Source organism: Trichechus manatus, unplaced genomic scaffold (genome assembly GCF_000243295.1).
Source record: "Trichechus manatus latirostris isolate Lorelei unplaced genomic scaffold, TriManLat1.0 scaffold00106, whole genome shotgun sequence".
Taxonomy (NCBI): domain Eukaryota; kingdom Metazoa; phylum Chordata; class Mammalia; order Sirenia; family Trichechidae; genus Trichechus; species Trichechus manatus.
Window position 1 is genome coordinate 9,226,682 of NW_004444042.1, and position 24,721 is coordinate 9,251,402.

The following is a 24,721-nucleotide window of genomic DNA, read 5'->3' on the forward strand; positions in this document are numbered from 1 at the left end:
GCTCCAGGGCTACCCCATCTGGGCGCTCAGATGGCTGTTTTGCTTTAAAACCAACAACACTGCCCATTTCTAAAACACCTGAGGTTGAGTCGCTAGCCAGACGATCCCCCACATCAGCCATAGCATTAAAGTCACAGGGAAGAAAGCCCAGGGGAGACTTCAGGCTCCTGAGAGGGGAGGGGAGAATTTTTTTTTCAAGGTATCAAGTTTCAGAAAACCTCTCAAGGGTGTCCTCTTCAATTCTCTGGCCAAAGAGGGGGTGTGTAGTAGACAGACAGCGAGGATATAAGCTGCCGCGGTGGGGTAGATTACTTACTGACGGCTTCCCGGTGCAATCGGCTGCTGCAGGAGCCCACCAAGCCAGCACGCTAGAGAGGGGGCTGACTTGTGCTCTAGGGGCAAGCTCTTCTTTCTGCATGGTTCTTGAGAAGGAAGGAACTCCTGGTCTGATGGAGTTCCTTTCTCTGATTCCCAAGAAAGCCTGCTCCCCCAAGGAACAGCCTTGCAGGAGGAGCCTTCAAGGAACCTTATAATATATAAATTACGATTCATGTCAGGCATTGCAAATGCATCTCCCCAGGTGGGCAACAGAACCCTGGGGGTGTCCTTTGAAGCAACACCATCAAAATACACAACTACCCAAAGCAAGCCAGGACAAAACCACGGCTAATTCTGCTGACCACAGTCTCAGAACACTATTGGCTTTGACAAAAAATAGACTTAGGACAATGAAGGGGCTCGGTGGCCCCACTCTGGATGGGATCCTGGGCTGGACACCTTCCATGGCTCTTTTAGGTCCTCTCTCTACCCACTCTGCCTGCTCCTTGGCTATGTGTTCCACAGGGAACACAGAGGATGAGGGAGGGAGGAAGGGGGGAATGTATTCCCTCAGCTCCCACCCAAGGGCTCTCTGCAGGCTGGATATACCCCCTACTCCAGGCTGAGGTCACATCTCCAGTTTCTAGAACGACTCCTTCTCCTTGCCCCTTCAGGCCTTCACTACTTCACTGTTACTAGTTCTGGAATATAATGCACCGTGTGTTCCCTATACCTTCTCTTAAAATATCCTCAAATGACCCAGACTGAGTTTGCTTCTGTTTCCTAATACACCAGCAAGGCTTTTATAAAATACCCAAGTATTTATTATGCCCTTGAACCAATGGCTTTGACATGTTGTAAACATGAACATTAAAAGACCCTGCCCTGACCCAGGCCACAGACTGCAGGACCTGCAGGCTCTGTCCCTGGGGCAGGGAGGCCCTCCTGAGACCATGTTTATGGAATGAAGAATTCCCGGAAGGCCTGTCTTTCTGGGTTTTCCAGTCTGGTTAGTGGGTGGTCTCCCACCGGCAGCATGTGGAGATCTACACAGGCTTGGGTCTTGGGCCTGGGGCCTGGCAATCCATGGGAACCTCCATTCTAGGAGACTCCCCCAGGGTAAGGGGGACTGAGAATTCTCTTGCCTCTTTCTGTCAGATGGAAGGAGCAAGGCTGGGAGAGTGCAAAAAGCCTGTGGCTGGGTTTTGGCACTAGCTCTGTAACAACTCAGTGGTTGCTCAGACACTGGCAACACATTTTAGAAGAGCTGGAAACCAGCAGGTAAAAGAAGGGTGGAATATTAAGAATTAGCTACGAAAGTGATGCTCCCACTCTGTAACTGTGGAACTGCATCTTCATTGGTCCTATTCAAATGTCTCAGGAAAGTTCTGTTAAAGTGCCTGGAATATCACAAGACAGTTCATTTGGTTCATTCATTCCCTGGGGGCAGAAATGAGGCCTGGGTAGGCTCTGCCCTCTGCACCCAGCGAAGCTCCAGCCCCTTCTTCCATGCCAGCCAAGCCCTGCCAGCACTTCCTCACCACCTTACAGAGGCTCCAAAGGGTCACGTGGCCCTGATGTCCTGGCCACCACCCTCCTAGATGAGGTGTACCAGCAGGGCAGAGAAGGCTGAGCCAAGCAGCAAACCCAAACACAGGTAAAAGGACATCACTACCCCTGTGGCCTCCGCCAGCTCCCTGGACACAATCTTTGGCCCGTAGATGAGAGCCAGGGTGCTGAGGTAGCCGTTGCTGAGCCCCAGCAGGGAGGTGAAGAGGACCGGGTAGATGTCGGACATGAAGACCACCATCTTCAGGTGTACACGGGGCTGGTAGTTGCAGAACACAAAGAGGGGGATGAAGCCGGTCCGGAGTAGCACAAGCCCCAGGAGCAGCTTACTTTTGGGCCCCGGCACCTGGATCCAGGCTGTGATCTGCCGGCCACACAGGTCGGCAAAGTTGTACAGGAGGAAGGTGGTGAGGGGGACGAAGAACTTGTCGGTCCACAGTGAGCCCGATCCCTTGTTGAGAGACTCGACGTTGGAGGAAATGGCAGGGAAGACGAGGCCGGAGATGAAGAAGATGTAGACAGTGCAGAAGCCCAGGCCAGCGGTCGTCTTCAGGATGGAGCGGAGGGCAGGGAGGGGGTGGTTACTGGATCCAGGGGCCAATGAAGATGCATCGGGGGAGTCCTGGGGCTGCTCCTCTTCACCAGAAAATACATGGGCTGGCCGAGCAGGTCTCATGTAGTACCTGCAGGGAGGCGAGAAGGCACATGGTCAGAGGGCCAGCCATGAAGCAGGCTCACTTGGTGTCTTAGTCATCTAGTGCTGCCATAACAGAAATAGCACAAGTGGGTGGCTTTAACAAAGAGAAATGTATTCTCTCACAGTCCAGTAGGCTACAAGTCCAAATTCAGGGCATCAGCTCCAGGGGAAGGCTTTCTCTCTCTGTCGGCCTTCTCATCAATGTTCCCCCGGATTAGGAGATTCTCCAGGCAGGGACCCTGGGTCCAAAGGAAGCACTCTGCTCCTGGCACTGCTTTCTTGGTGGTATGAGGTCCTCCCCCTCTCTGCTCAATTCCCTTTCCTTTTATCTCTTGTAAGATAAAAGATGGTGCAGGCCACACCCCAGGAAAACTCCCTTTACATTGGATCAGGGATGTGACCTTAGTAAGGGTGTTACAATCCCACCCTAATCCTCTTTAACATCGCAAAATGGAGGACAACTACACAATACTGGGAAACATGGCCCAACCAAATTGACATATATTTTTGGGGGACACAACTCAATCCATGATACTTGGGATTTCCCTTCAAAACCTATTTGTTGAGAGAATAAGTAACCTATAAAAGTGCCTTTCCCCTATACCCTCAACACCAAATATCGTCCATCCTTTCAATTCCTGCTAGTCTGACTGGTACAAAAGCTTGGGTCTCTTTGCCTTGCTTCGTGACCTTGCCTAAGTCACTTGACCTCTCTGGGCCACAGGTGTCTGAAAACCAAGAGGCATAAGGCTGACTGTATTAATATAGCTCTATGGGGAAGGGACCTCAGAGTCAGCACAGCCAGGGTGGGTGCTTAAAACGGAACCTTTAGTTAGGCCCAGCATGTTTGGCCAAAGACCCATAGGGCCCATCAGCCCCGGGACTCCGAGCTGACATATCGTCTGATGGCCAGAGGAAGGCACCAGCTGCCTGCCTGGCACTAGCCAAAAGTGTGTGTTGTGGTGGTGGCCATGGCAGGAGCAGGGACACAGGAAACCAGCACTGACCACCGCACAGTGAGCCTGGGTTGTAGCCTTGGCTCACCTGTTTTTGTTTTATTGTGGAGGCAGGAGGTGGAGAGAAAATAGCATTTAAAAATATCATTTATTTTAAATTATAAAAGTAACACACACTTGATGCAATGAACCTAAATGATACAGAAGAGAAATGGCATGGTAGAAAGGGAACGCTCAACTCCCACCTCCAATAGTGCTCCTGTGTGGGACCAACTATTAACAATCTGGTGCATACTGTTCCACCCATGTGCAGACATGACACACGGGCACACACATGTACACGCAGTTACGTTTCTTAAACAAAGATGGTGTCAAACTGTACACACTGTACAACTCCGTGTAGCAGAATAATGAAATACGGCCTAAAGACAGGCATAACTGTTAAACAAATACCTACATGTAATTGCCTGAAGAACAGTATCCTGTGGCCATTGTCTCACCAAGTACATATACATATGACTCTAGATCTCTGTTGCGCTGGTGTGTAGTATTTCACCGTGTGGACATACAACTGAACTGCTCCCCTACTGAGGGACATTTAGATTGTTTTTTACTACCACAAATCATGTCGGGATGAATATCCCTACCCATAAATCCTGGCACACTTATACTAGCATTTCCGTAGGGCAGATTTCAGAACAGGAAGTGCTGGATTAAAAGGTTCGCACATTTAAAAATTTGACAGATGTAGTGCCAATTTATCTGTGCTTCTTGACCGCCCATTCGACCTACCTAAAATAACCCGTTTGGTTACTCTCTGTTAATCATTTGTTTATTTCCTTCAAAAAACTGACCATGCCTCTAATAATTGCATGTGCTTGTTTGTTCCTGGTGTATTGTCTGTCTCTTTCAATAGAAGGCAGCTCCCTGGGACAATGACCACATTTGTTTGCTCACAGCTAAATCCCCAGCCCCCTCCCTGATACCGAGTAGCCTTTCAAAACATATTTGCTGAAAGAATAAATAACCTATAAAAGTGCTCTCCCCTATACCCTCAACACTGAATATTATCAATCCTTTCAATTTCGGTGACTCTGACCAGCGCAAAGCTTGGGTCACTTTGCCTTGCTGTGTGACCTCTGCCTAAGTTACTTGACCTCTCTGGCCTCAGGTGCCTGAAAACCAGGAGGCATAAGGCTGTATTAACTGTTAATTACAGTTAATAATTAACTGTTCTAACATAGCTCAAACAGAAGGGCTTGGTGTGGTAGTGGAGGAACAGTGGCTTGGTGAATGCTGCGTTCTGCCTCCCTGTGTGAACTTGGGCTAAGCACTCCCCTTTCTGGGCCTGTTTCCTCCTCTGTAAAATGGAGCCGTGAGCTTTCAAGTTTTGGAGGATAACTGGAAGTTCCTGCCAGCTTTCCCATCCTAAAAGCCTGCAGATAACAAGCGAGTTGGGGAAGGACTCTTCTCCGGAAGTACATTTCCATGTGATGCTGAGCAGGGCATCTCTGCTTGACCTTTGTCTTGTTTCACAATCACTATCCAGGGAGTGGAACATTCTTACTTCCCCCTCTATTCAGCTTCAGGTCCTTGCCTTAAATCTGCTCAAAGAAAGCTCCCCACCAAGTTCCTCTGGTTGAAGCTCTTCCTCATAAGTTCTTCCAAATCTCCCTGCCTCATCTCACCCTCGGCCTCCACCCGCACCCCCTACCCCCATGGAACTGCAATGTCTGATGTCCAACAAATGTCCAGCGTTGCATGAGGCTTGTTCTTCCTGGGCGGGACATGGAGGCAGCTGAGCCCCCCTGGGGGCAGCATCTGTGGCTTCCCTTTTAAATAAGATATAGTCTGAGCAGCTCCAGGAACATGGCTCTCTGCAAGCTCTATCCTCAAATGAGTTTCTATAAACCCAGAAGTCTTGACCAAAGTTTTGATCAGCAAAGAAATAGAAACTTGCAGAGGATGGCATAGCCCTGGGTGTTCTCTGTCTCACAAGCCTGGCTGGAAGGACTCTGGCCTACCTTTAGTTATAGTTAGCAAGACTCGTCCCAGTTTGCCTGAGACTGTCCCAGTTTTGGCACTGAAAGTCCTTTGTCCTGGGAACCCCCTCAGTCCCAGGCAAAGAGGGATGGTTGGCCACTCTGAATACTCTGAAATGGGAAATACAACCACAATGTTCCTTACAAGTGAGGAGGGTAAGACTTAGACTTGCTTACTTTGGAAATGTCATCAGAAAAGACTAACTGTTAGAAAAGGACATCATGTTTGGTAAAGTACAGGGTCAGCAAAAATGAAGAAAATCTTCAATGAGATGGACTGACCCAACAGTCACAACAGAGGACATACCAACAATCATGAAGATGGCGCAGGACTGGGCAACATTTCATTCTGTTATACATAAGGTCACCACGAGTCAGAGCCGACTCAAAGGCAACTAAAAGAGGTATAGCTATCCTGCCTCTGTGAGTGCAGACACAAAGCAGGTTCCTGGTAGAAAAGGGAAGAGCTGGGACTAGAATGATCCCCAGCTTTGCCAGCTCACACACTGTGTGGCCTCAGATTTCTCAGCCTTCTCTTTGTCCTAGTTCCCTCACCTGTAAAATGGGGATAGTATTCTTACCTTTCCTACATCACAGGGCTGCTTTGAAGATCAAATAAGATAATGAATATGAAACTGCATGGGAAAGAATAAAACACAAGGAAAAGTTGAGGGTTATTTTTTTAAAAGAGCAGCAGGAAACAAGGAAGGAAAAGGGGGAATTAGAGAGAGAAAGCAAGAGAGAGAGTCAAGGCAAGAAAAGAGATACCGCAGAATAGAGAGAAAGGCCCACAGTGCAGTGGTTAAAAGCACAGGTTGGGATCCAGGTTCGGATCCTGGCTCTGCCCCTACTCGCTGTAGACTCAGGCAAGTTCTCTAACCTCTCTGAACCTGGGTTTTCTTGTTTGTGGATGGGAATAATAATAATAATGTTGTTGTTGTTGTTAGCTGATGTTGAGTCAACTCTGACCCATGGTGACTTTATGTACAACAGAATGAAACACTGCCAGATCCTGCGTCATCCTCATAATTGCCAACTTGTTCAAGTCCATTGTTGCAGCCATTATGCCAATCCATCTCACAGAGGGTCTCCCTCATCCTCGCTGGCCCTCTACTTCACTAAACATGACATCCTCCTCCAGTGATTGATTCCTCCTGATGATGTGTCCAAAGCAAGTGAGTCAGACAATGTTCTGTTGTGATCCATAAGGTTTTCACTGGCTACTTTTTGGAAGTAGATTGTCAGGCCTTTCTTTCTAATCTGTCTTAGTCTGGAAGTTCCGCTGAAACCCGTCCACCATGGATGATCCTGCTGGTATTTGAAACACTGGTGGCATAGCTTCCAGCATCACAGCAATACTCCAGCCACCACAGTAGACAAACTGACAAAATTGGTGGTAGAATAATAGTAGCAGTAGTAGTACTGTACCCTGAGCGCAACAGGGCTGTGTGGGTATTAAATGAGACAGGACACATGCCTGGAGCAGGGGAGGTGTTCAGGGAATTAGAACTATCATTCATTATCATTATTCCTCAAGTCCTACTCCTACCACCTGCTTTCCCTGTCCTAAAACCTGCAGACTCCAAATGCGTTGGGGTGCGGAGGGAGCCTATGTCTCACAGTCAGTGGCCAGGCCACAGCCTGAGGCACCGGGGACACCGCAGTGAACAAAACTCACACAGTGCTCACCCTCCAGAGGGGAAGGCAGGCAATCAACAAGAAAACAGACATATGCTCTAATCAGATGCTATAAGGATACATGTAACATATAACTCTACTTAAGGATGAGCCGACGGAGTGGGAGGTGCCCTCACCTGGCGTACTCCAGCCTGGGCAACAGCAGGTAGAGCACAATGCAGAGTGCCAGGAAGACATCTGCAGTCAGGAAGAAGGCCAGGGCACTATCCGTCACGTCGCTGGATGCTGCCAGGTCTGCCAGCAAGGCCACAGCACTGATGGTCCCGCCCATCGCTCCTCCTGCAGAGACCAGAGGACACCACAGAGGTGGTCAGTGAGGGAGGAGGGGAGGAGGCTGGCTGTGGGTCCATCTTCCTGGTGCCTCAGGCATGTCCCTCCGAGACGCTTGGGTTTAACAGAAATGAAAGAAAAATTCTCCCTGCTGAGAAAATGGCCACTTTTCTCACAGCTCCTGAGACCTTGGCAAACATGGAGGGGTTCCACAGCCATGAGCTTTTGGGTTTAAGAAGGTATTATTTGATGTCCCCAGCCCTGGGTCTGGGGCTTCTCTCCAGTGTGCCTGTTAAGAGGCTGCTGCCTGAGGCAGCAAATGGATTTCAGGAGCCCCCGTCCCCCATCTGCTTTCTGGTTTCATCTCTAACCCTGACCCTCCATCTCTCTTTATTGCCCTCCGGGTGGGGTCTAAATGTTAATTCAGGGGCCAGAAATCCCATAGACCCCTGGGCTTCCTCTTCTCTATCCTTGGCCCAAACTACCCACCAAGCAAACTGGGAGAGAGGCTCAGGGAATTTCCTAGTATAGCTTCTCCTGCTGCCTCCACGGATATTATCTGGGGAGCCCTTCCTGGCTACAAAACCCCACTAGGTCTCCCACCCATGAGCTCACAGAACTTACCTTGTACCCTGAGGCAGCTGGGACAACCTACACGTGAGTACACATGCACAGACACAACACATTCACATACACATAACTTCACACACATGCACACATCCTCACACTCATGCTCACATATGCATGCAACTGCCCTACCACACCGAGCGTCCCCTTTTGCCAAGGTCTTCGACATACACTGCATCAGCTGACCGTGAAGCTGCCACACCCTTGCATTGCTCCCTAACGGAGGAAGCAGCCTAGCCTAGTGGTCCAAGAGCCAAAAAGATGTATGTCTGACCCATGACTCTGCCATTTGCTAGCTATGTGACCCTGCGGGCTAACGTGACTTCTCTGAGCCACAGTTTACTCATTTGTAAAATGGGGGTAATGACACCTGCCTTGTATAACTGCTTTGAGGACTGAATGAGATGAAGTTGGGAAAGGGCCTGGCACACAGTAAGCTTTCAACAAATGCTAGTTCCCTGCCTTGCCACAATCACACAGCAGCTCTGGGAGGCCGGGACTTTTGAACCTTCCCGGTCATTGGCAGTCACCTTGTGCTGGCCAAGGGTCAGAAGGCCTGGGTGTAGCACCAGTTTGGGGAGTACTTTATAAGTGTGAGCAGATCATAGAACTCCTCTCCACCTCAGTTTATTTGCCTGGAAAGTGGGGCTAATACTTGCCCTGTCCATCACACATGACAGCAGTGAGATGGAAGAATGAAGAATTGGAAAGCACTGGATACACGGACAGGATTATTATCATCAATACAGTGAGTGCCTAGTGAAGACGCTGGATTGACTGGCTGAGTGAATGAATTAGCCACTTCAGAGGATCAGGATATCAATTCTCAAGGAGGCAAGAAGGCCGATCACACACAGCCAACGTGGAAACAGCAGACTGGTTCATGTGTGGGCATGAAGTGCTCTGTCAACACCAGGCAGCTTTTACCTGGTACCACTTTTCTGCATATTGTTGCCTGGAATGGAAGCTGGAGGGGGTGGTCCAGGCCCTGGTCTACCATGACGCCCACCATCACTGCTTCACGCACTCTCTGTGGCTCTGCAGGAAACAGCTCACAGCCCTGATGGACCATCCTTTCCCTCAGCTCTCCCAACATAGGCTCCTATTAGCCTGGGTAGCCAGAGGCTAGGATTTGAGGGTAGGGCAAAGACAGAAAAATCAGCATCGTGATTAAGAACACAGACTTGAGAACCAGAACATCTGTGTCCAATCCTAGCTCTACCACTTCTAGCTGTGTGACCTTGGGCAAGTCACTTAACATCTCTGTGTCTCCCTTTGCTCATCATAAAATGGGGATGCCAATAACACCTATCCCTTAGGGCTGTTATGAAGATTAAAAGGGTTATTATATGTCAAGTGCTCAGAACAGTCCCTGGCATGAAGAAATGCCATATAAATCCTCTCTGATTCCCAATTAGGTATTTGGCTATTTCCGTCCTTCCCACATCAAAGCAGCAACAACGGGTAAACCCCTTGCCAAAAGGGTGCCCACTTCTGAGAAGCTGTAATCCCCACCTGGGCATTTTGTAAGAGCTGGGGTTAAACTCACTAAGACATTCCGGCTGCCCCAAGGAATACTATCTTTAACATCACTGTCTATTGATTTTCCTCTCCCCCTTTCCAACTTGTACAGAATTTACAATATTATCATCAACAACAAGCCAGGCCTCCGGGGAGCTCATCCTTCATAACTCCCTACTTTTATCTCATCAGTTATGGAAATACATGCAAATGAGGGGTTTAAAAAAACATCCATATAAAACAAATGAACTGTTCCCTCAGTTGCCAACACACATACAATTCACAGATCACCTCCTCTGGACAAAAAAAGAACCGGGGCTAGCGAGGTGGCCTGGGCCCTCTGGGTGATCAGAACCCCTTGGACTCTCCAGGGTGAGGGTGCCCACAGAGGGGGAGAGGGGCCTTACACAGCAATGACAATGGTTTAGGGTCAAGGGTAATTAATACTGAAGTGTTAAGTACTAAGTTTCCCCTACCTTTTTAAAAATGGACGTCCTGAAAATTTTGGGGAGTCTCTGGGTGGTGCAAATGGTTAACTCTCTCTACTGTTAACTGAAAGGTTGGTCGTTTGAGTCCACCCAGAGGTGCTTCAGAAGAAAGGCCTGGTGATCTACTTTGAAAAATCAGTCAGTGAAAACCGTATGGGGCACAGTTCTACTCTGACACACATGGGTCCCTGACACTACTGGGAACATACGAACAGCTTTCTGAGACCAGAGGTAACAGCGGGATTAAATCCAATGTTTGGTGGCCAGTACCATAAGCCCAGAGCCGCCCTTCTGGAAGCAGTCCCAGGGGCACACCACCTGTACTCAATAAACTTAGCAACCAGTCTATTTTTTATTTTTAGGTCCAGGTGTTTCCCAGGATACAGAATCCTAATCCTATATATCAAAGGTGGCAAACAGATTTGAGCTCACATCTAAACTCTGATCAGTTGAGAGTAACTGCCTGAAGTGCTGTGTTGAGAAGAATTCAGAGGCTCAGGAAGAAAGATGCCATCGATTAGTGATGTCTGGCACCAGCGTGGGAGTGTGGAAGGGTTGTGTACTTGTCAGAGTCTTGGTCAACCCTACCATACATACTACCTGGTGTTGCCAACTGATGGGCACAGAGCAGATTCTCAAGTAGGTACACAGAACAAAGCAGGTGAGCCTCCAGTCTTGCTTTAGGGGACTGTGGTCTCCTGGCAAAGCACAGATTCTTATTGACCCAGCTCCTTTTTATCTTGTTGGGTCATCTGGGAGCTTAGAGAACAAACCTGTTAAGGTCTAGATAATAGGCTTAGTATCAGCATCAAAACTCCAGCTCTGGGGGACAGCCCAAGTCACACATCAGCCCTCCCACACTATTTACCGTGCACCAGACACCAAGGTCAGCGGGTAACGGAGGAGTTATTTATAGGCTATCGGCTCCTGAGAGGATGGGGTCGTGTTCGTCTTTGAATCCTCAGCACATAGTATGTGTTCTATAAAATTAAAAAGGAAGAAAAGACAGAAGGAAGGAAAGGAGAAGAGAAAAACAAATGGAAGAGAAGAGGAAAATGGGAAGAGACATAAAGGGGAGAAGGGAGGGATGAAAGAAAGGAATGCTGGTTTCAGGAGGTGCAGAGAGTGTTTTCCAAAAATGGCTGCAGCTATATCTCCCATCCCACATGCTCTTCTTACAATATGACTTTCATAATCCTCAACTGAGATGTGTAGGCCTGTGTTCTCTCTCCTTGGATCTAGCTGGGTTTATGACTATGGTGGAAGTGACGCCATATGGCTTCTGTGGCTGTTACAAAAGGAAACAGAGTTTCTGCCTGATTCCCTCGGGATGCTCGCTTTTGGAACCCAGATACCATGACATGAGGAAGCTCAAGCAGCCACAGGGAGGTCCATGTGGGGAATAACCCAACTCCAGCCCAGTCCCAGCTGAGATTCCAGTCAACAGTCAGTGCCAACATGCCAGCCAAGTCAGCAATCACACAGTAATGAGCTAGCCCAGCTGATACCAAGTGGAACAGAGATGAGCTGTCCTTGCCAAATCCTGTTAAACTGCAGGTCTATGAACAGAATAAATGTCACTCAGTTTTAGGGTGGTTTGTTACATAGCAGTAGATGACTGATACACACCCAACACTGCCACCACCACCACTACCACCACCAGTTGCTGTCAAGTCGATTCCGACTCATGGAGACCCCATGAATGTCAGAGTAGAACTGTGCTCCACAGGGTATTCGATGGCTGATTTTCAGAAGCAGATTGCCGGGCATTTCTTCTGAGGCACCTCTGGGTGGACTTGAACCACCAACCTTTCAGTTAGCAGCTGAGTGTATTAACTGTTTGCACCACCCAGGGACTCCTGCACATCTAACAAACATTTCCATTTCTGGAGGGGCCATTGCATGCCCACTTATGGCTCCTTCTCATGACCCCCAGGTGGATTAACCTGGTCAACCGTCTGAACCCCAGCTCTCACCTGATATCAGCGCCTGGGAATTCCTCATCGGGAAGGAGCCAGTCATACCGTAGATGCTGCTACTGAAGATAGTGGAGACGCCACTGAGGATCACCATGCAGGTCATGGTGACAGCAAAGAAGCTGCAGGTCCAGGAGGAGGTATCCACTTTCACCAGCAGGGTCATCATCACGAAGATGGTCAGCATGATGGCCAGGGAGGCCAGGACACGGACACGGACCGGAACCCTGGGGTGAGGATTCGGAGGTGGTTAGACACCCCCTCAGGCCTCGCCACGTGGGGCTGGGACTGCTGAGCCACCTTAGAGGAAGCAGGTAAGCTCAGTGGTTGGCAGTGTCCACTCTGGAGTCAGGAGGCCTTGGTCTGAATCCTGCTTTCCCAGCTCACTAGGTGTGTGGCCTTGGGTAAGTTACTCAATTGCTCTGGTTTCAGCTTCTGTAACTGTACAATAGGGAGAACTGTTACGGACTGAACTGTGTCCCCAAAAAATATGTGTTGTAAATTCATTTGGGAATGAGTTTTCTCTGTTGTGTTAATGTGGCAGTATTAGGGTAGGGTGTGTTTTAAGTCAATCTCTTTTGAGATATAAAAGAGCAGATTAAGCAAGCAGCAGAGACAGGGGAAGACAGATGCCATGCCACATGAAGATCACCAAGGGACCCAGAACCAGAAGTTGGAAGAGACAAGGGCCTTCCCCTAGAGCCAACAGAGACAGAAAGCCTTCCCCTAGAGCCAGCACTCTGAATTCAGACTTCTGGCCTCCTAAACTATGAGAAAATAAATTTCTGTTGATTAAAGCCACCCACTAGATAACTAAGATAAGAACTAATCTACCTCACACAGTTGTTTGTGAGGATCTCAGGGGCTGAGACATATGAGTGCAGACAGCAGAGCCTGGCTCAGGGTAAATACTGCATCTTGCAATCTTGCTGTGAGGTTCAAGGGCAGGATATGAGGGCTGTCAAAGCAAGCCCTCTGCTCTTCCTGCCACAGGGCCGAGCGCCCACTAGCTTTGTCTACTATTTAAACACAGCAATCACCCGCTGGACTTCAGTCCCCCAAAACTTAGCAGTAGGGTGTGGTGGAGGAAAGAAGGGAAGACCATAATCATTATCATCAAAGCAAACACTCACACAGTACTGACTTGGTGCTAGGCACTCTTTCAACTGTTTTCTATGTACTAACGCACTTAACTCTCACACCAGCTCTGTAAGATAGGCACTCTTACCTATCCCACGCACAGACAAGGCACTGAGGCACAGAGAGCTTCAGGGACTTGCTCAAGGTCACTCAGCTGGTAAATGGCAGAGCTGGGATCTGAATGCAGGAGGTCTGCTCCAGGCTGCGCTCCCAGAAAGACACTCTAGCGCCTCCCTGTAATAAAGGAAATGTGGTGGCACAAAGGCACCACAGGACAAGGGGCCAGGGCAGAAGGGTTTGCCTGGAATGGTCTCAGATTGGCCGGGGCAGCAGCTGATGCCTGCCCTCCAGGACCAGAGCCCCCCTCACACCTCCAGTGCCATGTCTGCATGTCAACCAGACACTCCTCCCAGCCCCCATCCACCCAGACACCACCCTGGGGAGAAAGGTAAGGAGCGCAGGCTCTGGGAAACGATACAGGTTTATTCTAGGGAGAGAGAACACCATCTAGAAGCGCTGTTTAAACCATCAGATTAGACTACTAAACTTTAAACCGGATTGGAGGTTCAGTTAATTTTTCTGCTAACTAGTGGGTGGGGGCTGGGCAAAAAGCCAGATTAGGTATAGAAAAAATGTTTGGATAAAAAAATGAAAGATAAACTTGAAAGGTAGAAAAGATACATGTGTACGTCAATGGGTTTGAAATGTCGAGTATGACACGCAATAAAATAAACGATGTTCTCAGAGTGCTTGGTGGCCACAGGCGGGTGTGAGTGTCCTGCTGATCCTCAGCAGATGTTGCCTCCACTTTGTAAGGGGGAGGAGGAAGCCCAAGGAAGTGAGGGGACAGTTCAAGGTCGCCGAGTGAGTCCGTGTGGAGCTCGGTCGAGAATCCAGGTCCACTGACCCCAGCCCAGCACTGAGTCTGCTAAAGTGTGTCCTCTCTATGTGTTCATTCAGAAAACATTTATTGAGCAGCTGCTGGGGTGGTATGCCAAGTACTGTGTTAGATGCCTGGGACACAAGACAGACCAAAGGGAGACACATCAGAACCAGGCCATTTCATTCTAGAATTTAAGTCAGTGGTCCGTGGGGCAGCCACAGGACATCGTGGGGCACATCGAAGGGCATAAAACCCTCACCAGGGCTGCAGAAGGGTTTTGGAAGCAAAACCTCAGCTGAAACACAAGCCACGAAGGGGAGACATGTCTGTATGTGTGTGCACACACGTGTGAGAGACAGCATGCGTGCTCACGGCACCGTCAGCGCTGAGGACTGACTCTGGGGTGCAGAGAGGAGCCTGGAGAGATCCCGAGCCCCATCCTGTAGGCCTTGTCCACCCTGATAACCATCAGGGCTTGGTCCTAAGAGTGCGGTGTGGAGCGGATGTCCTGTCTTGGACTGCCAGCACCCCTCCCCTGGGAGACTTCTCCTTCCTCCCGGCCAAATCCTAGAGAGGTCGTCAGCCACATGGCCCACACCGACCCGGCTGCAAACGACGGGCACACCACCCAACCTGGGGTGATTACAGAGTCCCATGCCTCTGGACACAGGGACTGGTTTCGGGATTAGCACGTGATCCAAGCAGGGCCAACCAGTCTTCCCCAGGACCAGTCCACGTAAGCTGGCAGAGAGAAGCTCTTTCTCTGCTGTGATTGCATCCAGGCCTGTTGGGGGTCATCTTGCCAGCTACGTGGTGAGAGACCACCTATGGAAGGGAGCCAAGTGAGGCACACATACCCCAGAGATGGTGCACAAGACGGAGCCCTGTTGATGTTTGCGATCCCCTAGGCTCAACTATGCCTGGAGGTAGACCTGACTTTAATTTTTCAGTTAGAGAATGACTAAATCCAATTTTATATCTCTATCATTTGTTGGAGTCCCTGGGTTAACATGCTTCACTGCTAACCAAAAGGTTGGAGGTTTGAGTCCACCCAGAGGTGTCTTGGAAGAAAGGCCTGGCAATCTACTTCTGAAAAATCAGCCATTAAAAACGCTACGGAGCACAGTTCTACTCACACATAGGATCGTCATGAGCTGGAATTGACTCTATGGCAACTGGTAAAGGTATCATTTGTTACCAAGAGACCCATTAACACAAAGAGGTACAAAGGGTTTTAAGCAGGGGAGTGACACAGTCAAACTCTACAGCGATGCTGACGGTGCTCTGCCCATGTGCCTCCCCCTTACCACCGTGGGACCCGCTGGTCCATGAAGCAGGCTGGAAGTGACAGGTAATGAACACCTTCAACCAATGAGTGGGGGGAAGTCAGAGGATAAACACCCTCACCCCTCGTTCTATACTGGCTCCCAGCGTTTCCCGGCAGCACTGAGCTCTGGTCACCCTCTGGGGGCTGGCTGGATAAGGCACACACCAGCTGTCCTGGAGGCTGGCAGTCAGGCCTTACCTCTGGTGCCTGGAGTAATCCACTCACACAGCTAAAGCTGCCCTCCCCACCCAAAAGGTAAGAGCCAGCAGGGGCGCAGAGCCTGGGTCAGGTGATAGACTGGAGCCCTGCCCAGTTTGGCCACTAACTCGCTGTGTGACCCCAGGCAGATATTCAAACTCTCTGGGCCTCAGTTTGCTCATCTTTAAAAAGAAGATAATCTTAAGGTCCCTTCCAGCTTACGATTCTAAATCTGAAGAAATTCAAGTGGAGAAATAGGCTGGGGTCAAATTCCAAAAACTTTTAACCAGTTCCTGGGGGAAGAGGGAGGCAAAGGCCAGTGCCACGAGGACAGGGCCTGGCTGTTCTCCATCGCATCACATGCTGAGCATCGGGACCTGGCAGGTGAGTATTTGCCGGATGCGCAGATTGACAAGCAAGGGACATGAGCAGTGCAGGAGCAGCTTTTACAGCAGGGCCAAATCTCTCTGCTTCTGGGGCCCCTCAGCATCAAAGGGAGTCCAGCTATAAACATCTGCGGCATTTCCAGCCCATCTCGGGACCGGCCCCTGCTTCTAACCGCCTCCTTGTGAACCCAGAGCAGAAAAGGTCCACTCCAGGAATGCTGCTGGCATCACGGAAGCACTCCAGAGCTTGTCACTACAAGGTAATTAGTTGTCTGAATAGGAAGGTGGCTCTGGAGAGCGCTGGGGGACTTCTTACCCAGGCAGCCCCAGGGCGGGAGACAAAGGAAGAGTAGAAAATGAGGATGCAATTGCTAAAGGCATTAAAACGCAGTGCAGTTAGCAGGCTGCCTCTGTTTCCCCCGAGGCCCCTCACCTGCAGAGGTCTCCTTCCTGCCTGCTAATTGCTTACAGGGTAAACCACTCCCGGCACAGCCTCCATCCCAGGGCTCCCGCCAGCCCACAGGGATCTCGCCCGGGGCTATTTTCAACACTCATACAACTTTATGAAATGGTGCCAAGGGCCAGCTGCGCAGGCGTGCTGCTGGGGGCATGCTGGCTTTGCCTCTGCTGCTTCCACTCCGGGCAGGGAAGGTGACCCAGGGGATAGTGACATTGTTGGGACTTTAAGGAAAGTCCAGACAAGTGTGGCCCCATTGATGTCGGTGGTTCTTCTCTGGGATGGGGGATGGCCGAGATGACACCCAGCCCTGGGGCCCTGGGACAGATCACTCTACCAGGGGACTCCAGAGGGCCGCCAGCTGTCCCCAGGCGCCAGCTTCCCTCCCTAGCTGGTGAGAGCTCATGACTCCAGGGAACTGATATCTTCATAAGTCTGTAAAATGTAAATCTGCCTCATAAGTATTTATGATGCTGCAGATTTAACATAATAAAACACTTGGCGATTATGGATAAGCCAGTCAGGGAAGGCCAGGGTCCTCCCAGGGGGAGAAAATGAGACATTTCAATTTCACATATTAAATAAGAAACAGCTTTAAAAAAAAGAAAAAAAGCTTAGCCTCAAACCGTCTCCCCACAGCCTGCAAAGAGATGAGGTAGTCATGTGAACCTGGATGATCCCGAAGAAGCCCTGGTGGCACAATGGTTAAATGCTCGGCTGTTAACCAAAAGGTCTGTAGTTCAAACCCACCAGCCGCTTCGTGGGAGAAAGATGTAGCAGTCGGCTCCCATAAAGATTACAGTCTTGGAAACCCTATGGGGCAGTTCTACCCTGTCCTATAGGGCCGCTCCCAGGTCTGGTGAGGGAGCGAACAGAGAGCCTCATGAGAGGCCTGGGAAGGAGAGAGGGCAGGGAGAGTCCTAGGCTTCCCCACTGCCGTGGCTCTGTCACCTCTTTCTTCCTTGCCCTTCTCCCACCTACTCCTCCACCAGGAACGCCACTGACACAGCTCTGTCCTTCAGGGGCTCGTGGTGCTGAAGAAACGCCTGACCCTGCACCCAGCGCTGCTCCTCCACTCTTCCCCTGGGATGGCGTCTCTGGAGGCTGTGCCCCCACCTGCAGGACAGTGACTATAGTCCTGTGAGCCAGGGCAAGGCGCAGGTGAGGCAGGTGAGGGGCCAGTGGCTTGTGAGAGGAGCTGCAAGGCCTTCAGGCCCATCTGGGTCATTATCTTTCTCGCTCTTCCAGCCTGCACTTGGGGTCCGGTGAGGGTCTTGAGATGGCTGCAACTTCCTTGACACTCCCTCCATTGAGAGGTGGGGTCTATGTCTCCTTGAAACTGAGTGGGCTTTGTGACTCCTTAGACCAATCGAGTATGGCAGAAAGTGACACTACATGACTTCTGAGACTAGGTTATAAAAACCATGAACTTCCGCCTTGTTCTCTTGGAACACTCATTCTTGGAGCCTTCAGCCCCAATACAGTATAGGAAGTCTGACTACACTGAGCTGACATGCGAGCCGTCCAGAGGAGAGACATGGAGGGGGAGGGAGATGCGCAAGGAGCCCTGGCTGCTCCAGGCCCATCCACTGCACAGCAAGCCCGAGCCACTGAATAAGCCCTGGTGACCCCCAGAGCCAGGAGAGATACTCATTATTGCTATTGTTTGAAGCCACTATGATTTAGGCTAGTTTTTTTATACAGCAATAGATAATTGGAGTTGCCCCGTAGCACAATGTGTTTGGAAAGGCAAAGTCTATTCAGGGTTAGCACACAGGAGGCATAGGGTGCCCCCTCTCTCCTCCTGTTCCCAGAGCAGATACCACCAAGGAATGAAGGCACCCTCCCTGATACCATACCTGCCTCAGAATCCTGTCCAACTGTGATGCCCACCTGATGAGATTAACCCAGCTGTGTCTGAAGAGCCTTTGGCTGAGGTATCACCTGGGGTGACGCCTGAGTCATGGCCTGGGGCATTGCCTGAGGCAGATGCCTTATAAGACATTGCTGAATGTTCTGAAAACATCCCCACCACCCATTTTTGCTCTTAGGCCTATAACTAGACTTAAGTCTCAGCAAGCCCCAAAAGGTGACCCAGGAGGAGGTACGTTATACTCCAAAAGAACTGGTTCATTTTTCTAATATGTACAAACAGAAACTTGAGGAATATGTATGGGAATGGCTATTAAGGGTGTGGGATAATGGTGCAAGGAACAGAAAGTTGGATCAGTCTGAGTTTATTGATATGGGCCCACTAAGCACAGACTATTCATTCAATGTTTCAGCTCGAGAGGTTAGGAAGGGATCTAATAGTTTATTTGGTTGGGTCGCTGAAGCACAGATTACACAGTGGTCTACTCTAAATCAAGTTGAAGTACCAGATCTGCCTTGGTTTATTATAGAAGAAGGTACCCAAAGGCTTAGGGAAATTGGCGTGTTAGAGTGGATTTATCAGGTTAGACCCAGACCCACACATGGAGTGCCCAGAGGACACACATTTTCCCACAAAGGTGAGGAACAAATTTGTGAAGGGAGTCCTGCATCCTTGAAGACTGGTGTGATAGCTATTTTACGTAAGTCAGATTGGACAGTGGGAGCTGCCCTAACTGAATTAAGACACCTAACTACAATGGGGCTGACTGGACCCAGTGGCTGCACTCAATCAACAAAGACAAAGCGGGCGTGGTTACTGTAATGGACGGCAGAGTCAAAGTGGTAATCAGAATAGTCTGATTTGAGTGGACTTACGGCACTGGCTGCTTGGTCATTGTGTCCCTAGGAGTGAAACAGATGGGAAATCTACTAAATATTTACTTGATCTGTACAGCTCCTATGAGTCGGAATCAACTCAAGGTCAACGGGTTTGGGTTTTTTTGGTTTGTACAAGCCGAAGAATTCTAGGTCAAGTGAAAGGCAGTTTAATTTGAATTGCCAGAACAGAGAGTCATGGCACCTCAGTCAATTCCCAGACTTGAGCAAGCTTACAGACCCACAACCCCTTGAATGAAGGAGAGGCCTGGGCCCCTTGAGGAAGGCAGTGTTCTCCAGGAGGCTGTACATGCTCTCAACCAGCATCGCATATATGGTGCTGTTTCTCCCATAGCCAGGATTCATGAGTCCAGGAATTAAAGGGTAGAAATGGGAGTGACACCACTCATTATTACTCCTAGTTACCCACTCGCAAGTTTTGCTTCCTGTCCCTGTGACCCTATGCTCTGCAGGTCTAGAGGTCTCAGTTCCAAAGGGAGAAATGCTCCCACCTAGAGACACATCACTGATTCCATTGAACTAAAAGTTAAGAATGCCACCGGCTCACTTTGGGCTCTTTATGCCTCTGGATCAACAGGCAAAGAAGGGAGTTACCATACTGGCTGGGGTGATTGATCCTGATTACCAAGAGGAAACTGGACTGATATTACATAATGAAGGTAAAGAAGAGTATGTCTGGAATGCAGGAGATCCTTTAGGGTGTCTCTTAATACTACCATGCCCTGTGATTAAAGTCAATGGAAAACTATAACAACTCAATTCCCACATGACTACTAATGGCCCAGGCCCTTGAAGAATGAAGGTTTGGGTCACTCCACCAGGCAAAGAACCACGACCAGCTGAGGTGCTTGCTGAGGGCAAAGGGAATACGGAATGGGTGGTGGAAGAAGGTAGTTCTAAATACCAGCCATGACCACGTGACCAGTTGCAGAAACGAGGACTGTAATTGTTATGAGTATTTCTTCCTTGTATGTGTGCATCAGATATTTTTGTTTTCTTATAAAATATAAGATGTAAACAGAGCTAGTGCGTTTTTGGTTGTACGTATGTTAGTGGTATCATGTTAGGTGCAAGTATGACTTTATAATTGCCTTTATTTAGATATTATGTATGGTTTAAGGAGATTTGTACAGGTGCCAAGTTGATAAGGGGTAGACTACGATGGTTAAGGTTGTATGTCAACTTGGCTGGGCCATGATTCTCAGTGATTTGGCAGTTGCGATGTAGATTGGCAGTTATGTAATGATGTAATCACCTCCATGATGAGATCTGCTATGAACAGTCAATCAGCTGAAAGGGAATTTCCTTGGGGGTATGGCTTGCATTCAATATATATGGACTTTCTGGCAAAGCTCACTGGCTTTTGCTCTGCTCTGGGTCCTGCATTCAGCTCATCATCATCTGAACCCTGGTTCTTGAGACCTGGGCCAGCAGCCTGCCATCTGACCTGCCGATCTTGGGTTCATCACCCCTGCAGTTACGTGAGTCAGGAGAAGCCTCCAGCCTGACGCCTGACCCACAGACTTGTGACTTTCCAGCCTCTACAACTGTGTGAGTCATTTCCTTGATATAAATCTCTCTCTAGATATATACATATACGTATATACATGCCTCACTGGTTTTGCTTCTCTAGAGAACCTAGCCTAAGAAACCAACCAAAGATCTGGGCAGTCTACAAATTGATCAGAGCTGGGTAAAAAGGAGTTTGTCATCAGTGGTCTAGGTTTCAGTAGGGTATGCCCAGGAGAAGCCTGGGTTTCTGGGTCATCACATAGCTACTGTCACCCCCTAGTGGCAATTTAGGGGAAATGCAGGCAAAGGACCTTGGGCTGTTGCCCTTGTAAACCTAAGTGGACAATGGATGGCCACTGTCACCAGTGGGGTCTACGGGCCAGGCTAACTTGCCTAGCCAGCTCTTAGATAATTCCTTCTTCCATGGTGCATCCACATGGAGGCTTTTCCCAGCCCTTCACTAACACGGCATCAGAAATTCCCCACCAACCTCCTTTGTGAACAGTCAAACATCAGCTGGTTTCACCAGCTTAGCACTGACCAGTTAGGTGACCCCTTTACACGTGATGAAAGCTGGAGCTGGGGGATCCCAGGCTCTTAGCTTCTAATCCCTGTCAGAAATGCCAGCTTCCAGAGCCTTGCTCTCTAGCCCCACCCCAACATCCACATGGTGTTCCTTGGCTGCAAGGCCAACGTTCCCTGAGAGAAGCAGGGAGGAAGACCCGTGTGTCCCCACACGTCTCCAACTGGCTACTGACAGGATGTCATGATGTGGTTGGAAGGTGAACATCCAGCCCCCTGACTGGGGATTCCATCAACAAGGCTCCAGGTAACTGACCTGACTTCTTGATCTTCATGGATCTGAGCTGCCTGCCTCCTACTTTGGTAGCCACCATTTAAGCAGGCAGAAAAAAAGCAGCTGTGGATAAAAAGAGAGTAGAAAAGGCTGGAAGCAAAGGTTGGGGGCCTGAAAGGTACATACCTGTTGACAAGCATGAAGTTGACCACGAGGCACAGGACTGAGGGCACAGTGGAGGCAACGGCAAAGTAGCTCTCAAAGTAGTTCTGTAAGCACAGAGGTGAGGAGGCTGCTGAGGTCACATGCAGGGCAGAGGTGAGGGGACCCCAGAGAGCAGACAGGTGGGGAGGTGAGGCTTCTCCCCAATGTCTTCAGACACCTAGGAGGGATGAGTAAATCTATCCCAAGACAGCATGGTCCTCCCCCCATCTCCAACCTAAGTCCACTCATTCCATTGCTCAACAGACACCAGTGTGAACTGTGCTGGGTGCAGGCGATATAAGGATGGATAAGACATTGTCCTTCCCTCGGTGAGGCCCCTGACACTCTGCAGCCCATGCTTCCACCCACTCTACTTGTCCCCCATGGACTGAGGCAATGGGGGCAGGACTCAGTATATTTCTAAAAAAATAAAACTTTTGCCTTATCAGTCTTCTTAGCCCATTGTCAAATTACAGGGTTATCCAAATGGGTTTTGTTACGACCCAACCATGTTCTCATGTTTCTGCAGCCAAGTGAGACCCCTTAGAAATACACCAGGCTCCACTCCCTGCAGGGGAACTCGGTTCTGAGTCTGTATTTGCTCCCTCAATAGTACATTTTGGAAGGTGGCTCCTACACTGGCCAGTGTGAGGAAAAATGACATTTTCCTGGGATCAGCTCCCGGGTATGACAGACTAGGAGTGCATGAGACCACAAGAGAGATGAAGACTCTCCTGATTATAATGTGCTGGAACTCTTGGCCAAAGAAGCTGCATGGCTACTGCATGCATTTGTCAAAACCCAGAGAACTGTCCACTAATGAGGGTGGATTTTACTGGTGTACATTACACCTCAATATACCCGACTTAAAAAAAAAAGCCCTTGGGAAGAGCTGACCTATTTTGGCTCTGGTCACTGTGTCACACCATGAACTCCAGGTCAGTAATGATGATGAGCTCTAAGCCATGAAAATAGCTTACACATATTAAGCATTTATGGTCTCTAGGTAGTGCAAACAGTTTCTGCTCGACTACTAACCTAAAGGTTGGCAGTTCAAATCCACCCAGCAGCACCACAGAAGAAAGGCCTGGTGGTCTGCTTCTGTAAAGATTACAGCCAAGAAAACCCTACGGAGCAGTTCTACTCAGAGACACACGGGGTCACTATGAATTGGAAAAGACTGGATGGCAAGGGTCTTTTGGCTTTTGGTTTTTTTATTAAACATTTACTGTGTAGCAAATACAAGGGCTTTATATGAATCATATTGTTTTATCCTCAAAAAAAAAAAAAAAGGGAAGAAGCGGTGTGAGTATTCTGCTCTGGAAGGTTTAAGAAATTTAGCTGAGGAAATACTTTGAGTATCTATCAATGTGCAAAGAACTCTGCCAACAAAGGGATCACTAAAGAGTCTAAGACATGGTTTTTGCCCTTTAGGTACTTACTGTCCCATTGGGAATGTAAGATAGGGTGTAGCGTGAAGGTTTTGTAACAGCTCAAAACACCACTAGAAGAGATGCCAGAACTCTGTGTATGTGTGCGCGTGCAGGGGGAGGTTTGGCCAGTTCAGATGTAGAGGCAGTGGGTGCTAGGAAGGATACAGCCCTTGCAAGGACAGGAAGGAGTATGGATTGGGGAAGGGTCTCAGAGGAGGTTGGGTTTGAGTCAGACCTTGAAACAGAGGGCTGAATGTTGGATTTCTCCTCTCTGGGAGAGTGTGATTGCAACCTGGAGGCCAAGAAAGAAAGATGTCATAAACGGGCAACTTCTAGTCCCAAGCACGTACTGTTCCATGGTCCCTCTTTAAGCCAGCAAAGTGCTTTGTGGTCTTTGAAATCTATACCCTGAATATAAGGTTGCGGTGGCCCTTGTAATTAAAATGATAATCACAGCGAGTGTGGTCCATCAACCATGAGCCTTAGAAATAGCCTTCCTGCTCTGAGGTGCCCCTCATTGTTCCTGCCCTGATGGGCTCAGTCGAGCCTGGACTGGCCCGAGCGGTCTGTCAATTACATCTTGACACAGTGGCTGGGCCTACGTGAGGCCAGTGGGTATCAGGAGGAGCCATAGGAAAAGGCCAGCAAGGGCTCAGCATCCGAAGCAGAGACAGGGCTGCTCCTGATCTGAGCCCCACATAAGGCTCCCCTCATCCCATAGTTGCTCATTCCGAGGGAAGTCTGTGAATGGTCATTACCTCGGATGGGGAGTCTCTGTTTTTGCTTTTCCAAGCAGGCTCAGGTTTCCTGAACATTTTAGGAACGGGGATTTTCCAGGTGATGGAATGTTCTGGTTTGTTGATATCTAAGCAGAAAACTTTTCTTTTAATGTTGAAACATTTAAAACTATTGACAACTGGATGAGGCTATGACTCCCTCCCTGTTGATGGAGCCCGTTTCCCTGCCTTACACAGAACAAGCTGGTGGGTACAGAGGACATGGCCCTGCACCGTCTTTCTATAGGTACACATCAGGGGCTGCAGACGGTGACTTAGGTTGACTCAGCACATACATGGAACTTTATAGTATAAAAAAATTAATTCCTGATACAAGCATGTGGTGGGTTTTATTTAATTATTTGCTGTTGTTGCCTATAAACAGAACAAAAAAAAACCTATTGCCATAGAGTCAGTTCTAACTTAGAGTGACCTCATGTGTTACAGAGTAGAACCACTCTATAGGGTTTTCTTGCTGTAATCTTATGAAAACATATCTCCAAGGTCTTTTTTCAATGGCACCACTGGGTGGGTTTTAACCGCCAACCTTTAGGTTAGTAGTTGAGCACAAACCATTTGTGCCACCCAGAGACCTCCTATAAGTAGAACTCTAGAAAAATGAAGTGTGGTTGACAGACTCTTAAAGTGGCCCCTATGATTCCTGCCTCCTGGTGCTGA

The 24,721-nt window shown here is 49.1% G+C and overlaps 1 protein-coding gene across 1 annotated transcript in view; it reads right to left on the reverse strand.

Annotated features, from left to right (window-relative positions):
• Positions 1-990: 990 nt before the first annotated feature.
• The window catches only part of SLC29A3 (solute carrier family 29 member 3), a 51,947-nt gene continuing 28,216 nt past the window's right edge, over positions 991-24,721 (reverse strand). Inside the window, exons 5-8 of the mRNA XM_004383272.2 lie at positions 21,817-21,899; positions 12,163-12,389; positions 7,397-7,559; positions 991-2,570 (exon numbers count right to left, since the gene is read on the reverse strand). Of these exons, the coding sequence (XP_004383329.1) occupies positions 1,916-2,570; positions 7,397-7,559; positions 12,163-12,389; positions 21,817-21,899 (1,128 nt within the window). The 3' untranslated portion in view covers positions 991-1,915. The remainder of the gene's footprint in view (positions 2,571-7,396; positions 7,560-12,162; positions 12,390-21,816; positions 21,900-24,721) is intronic.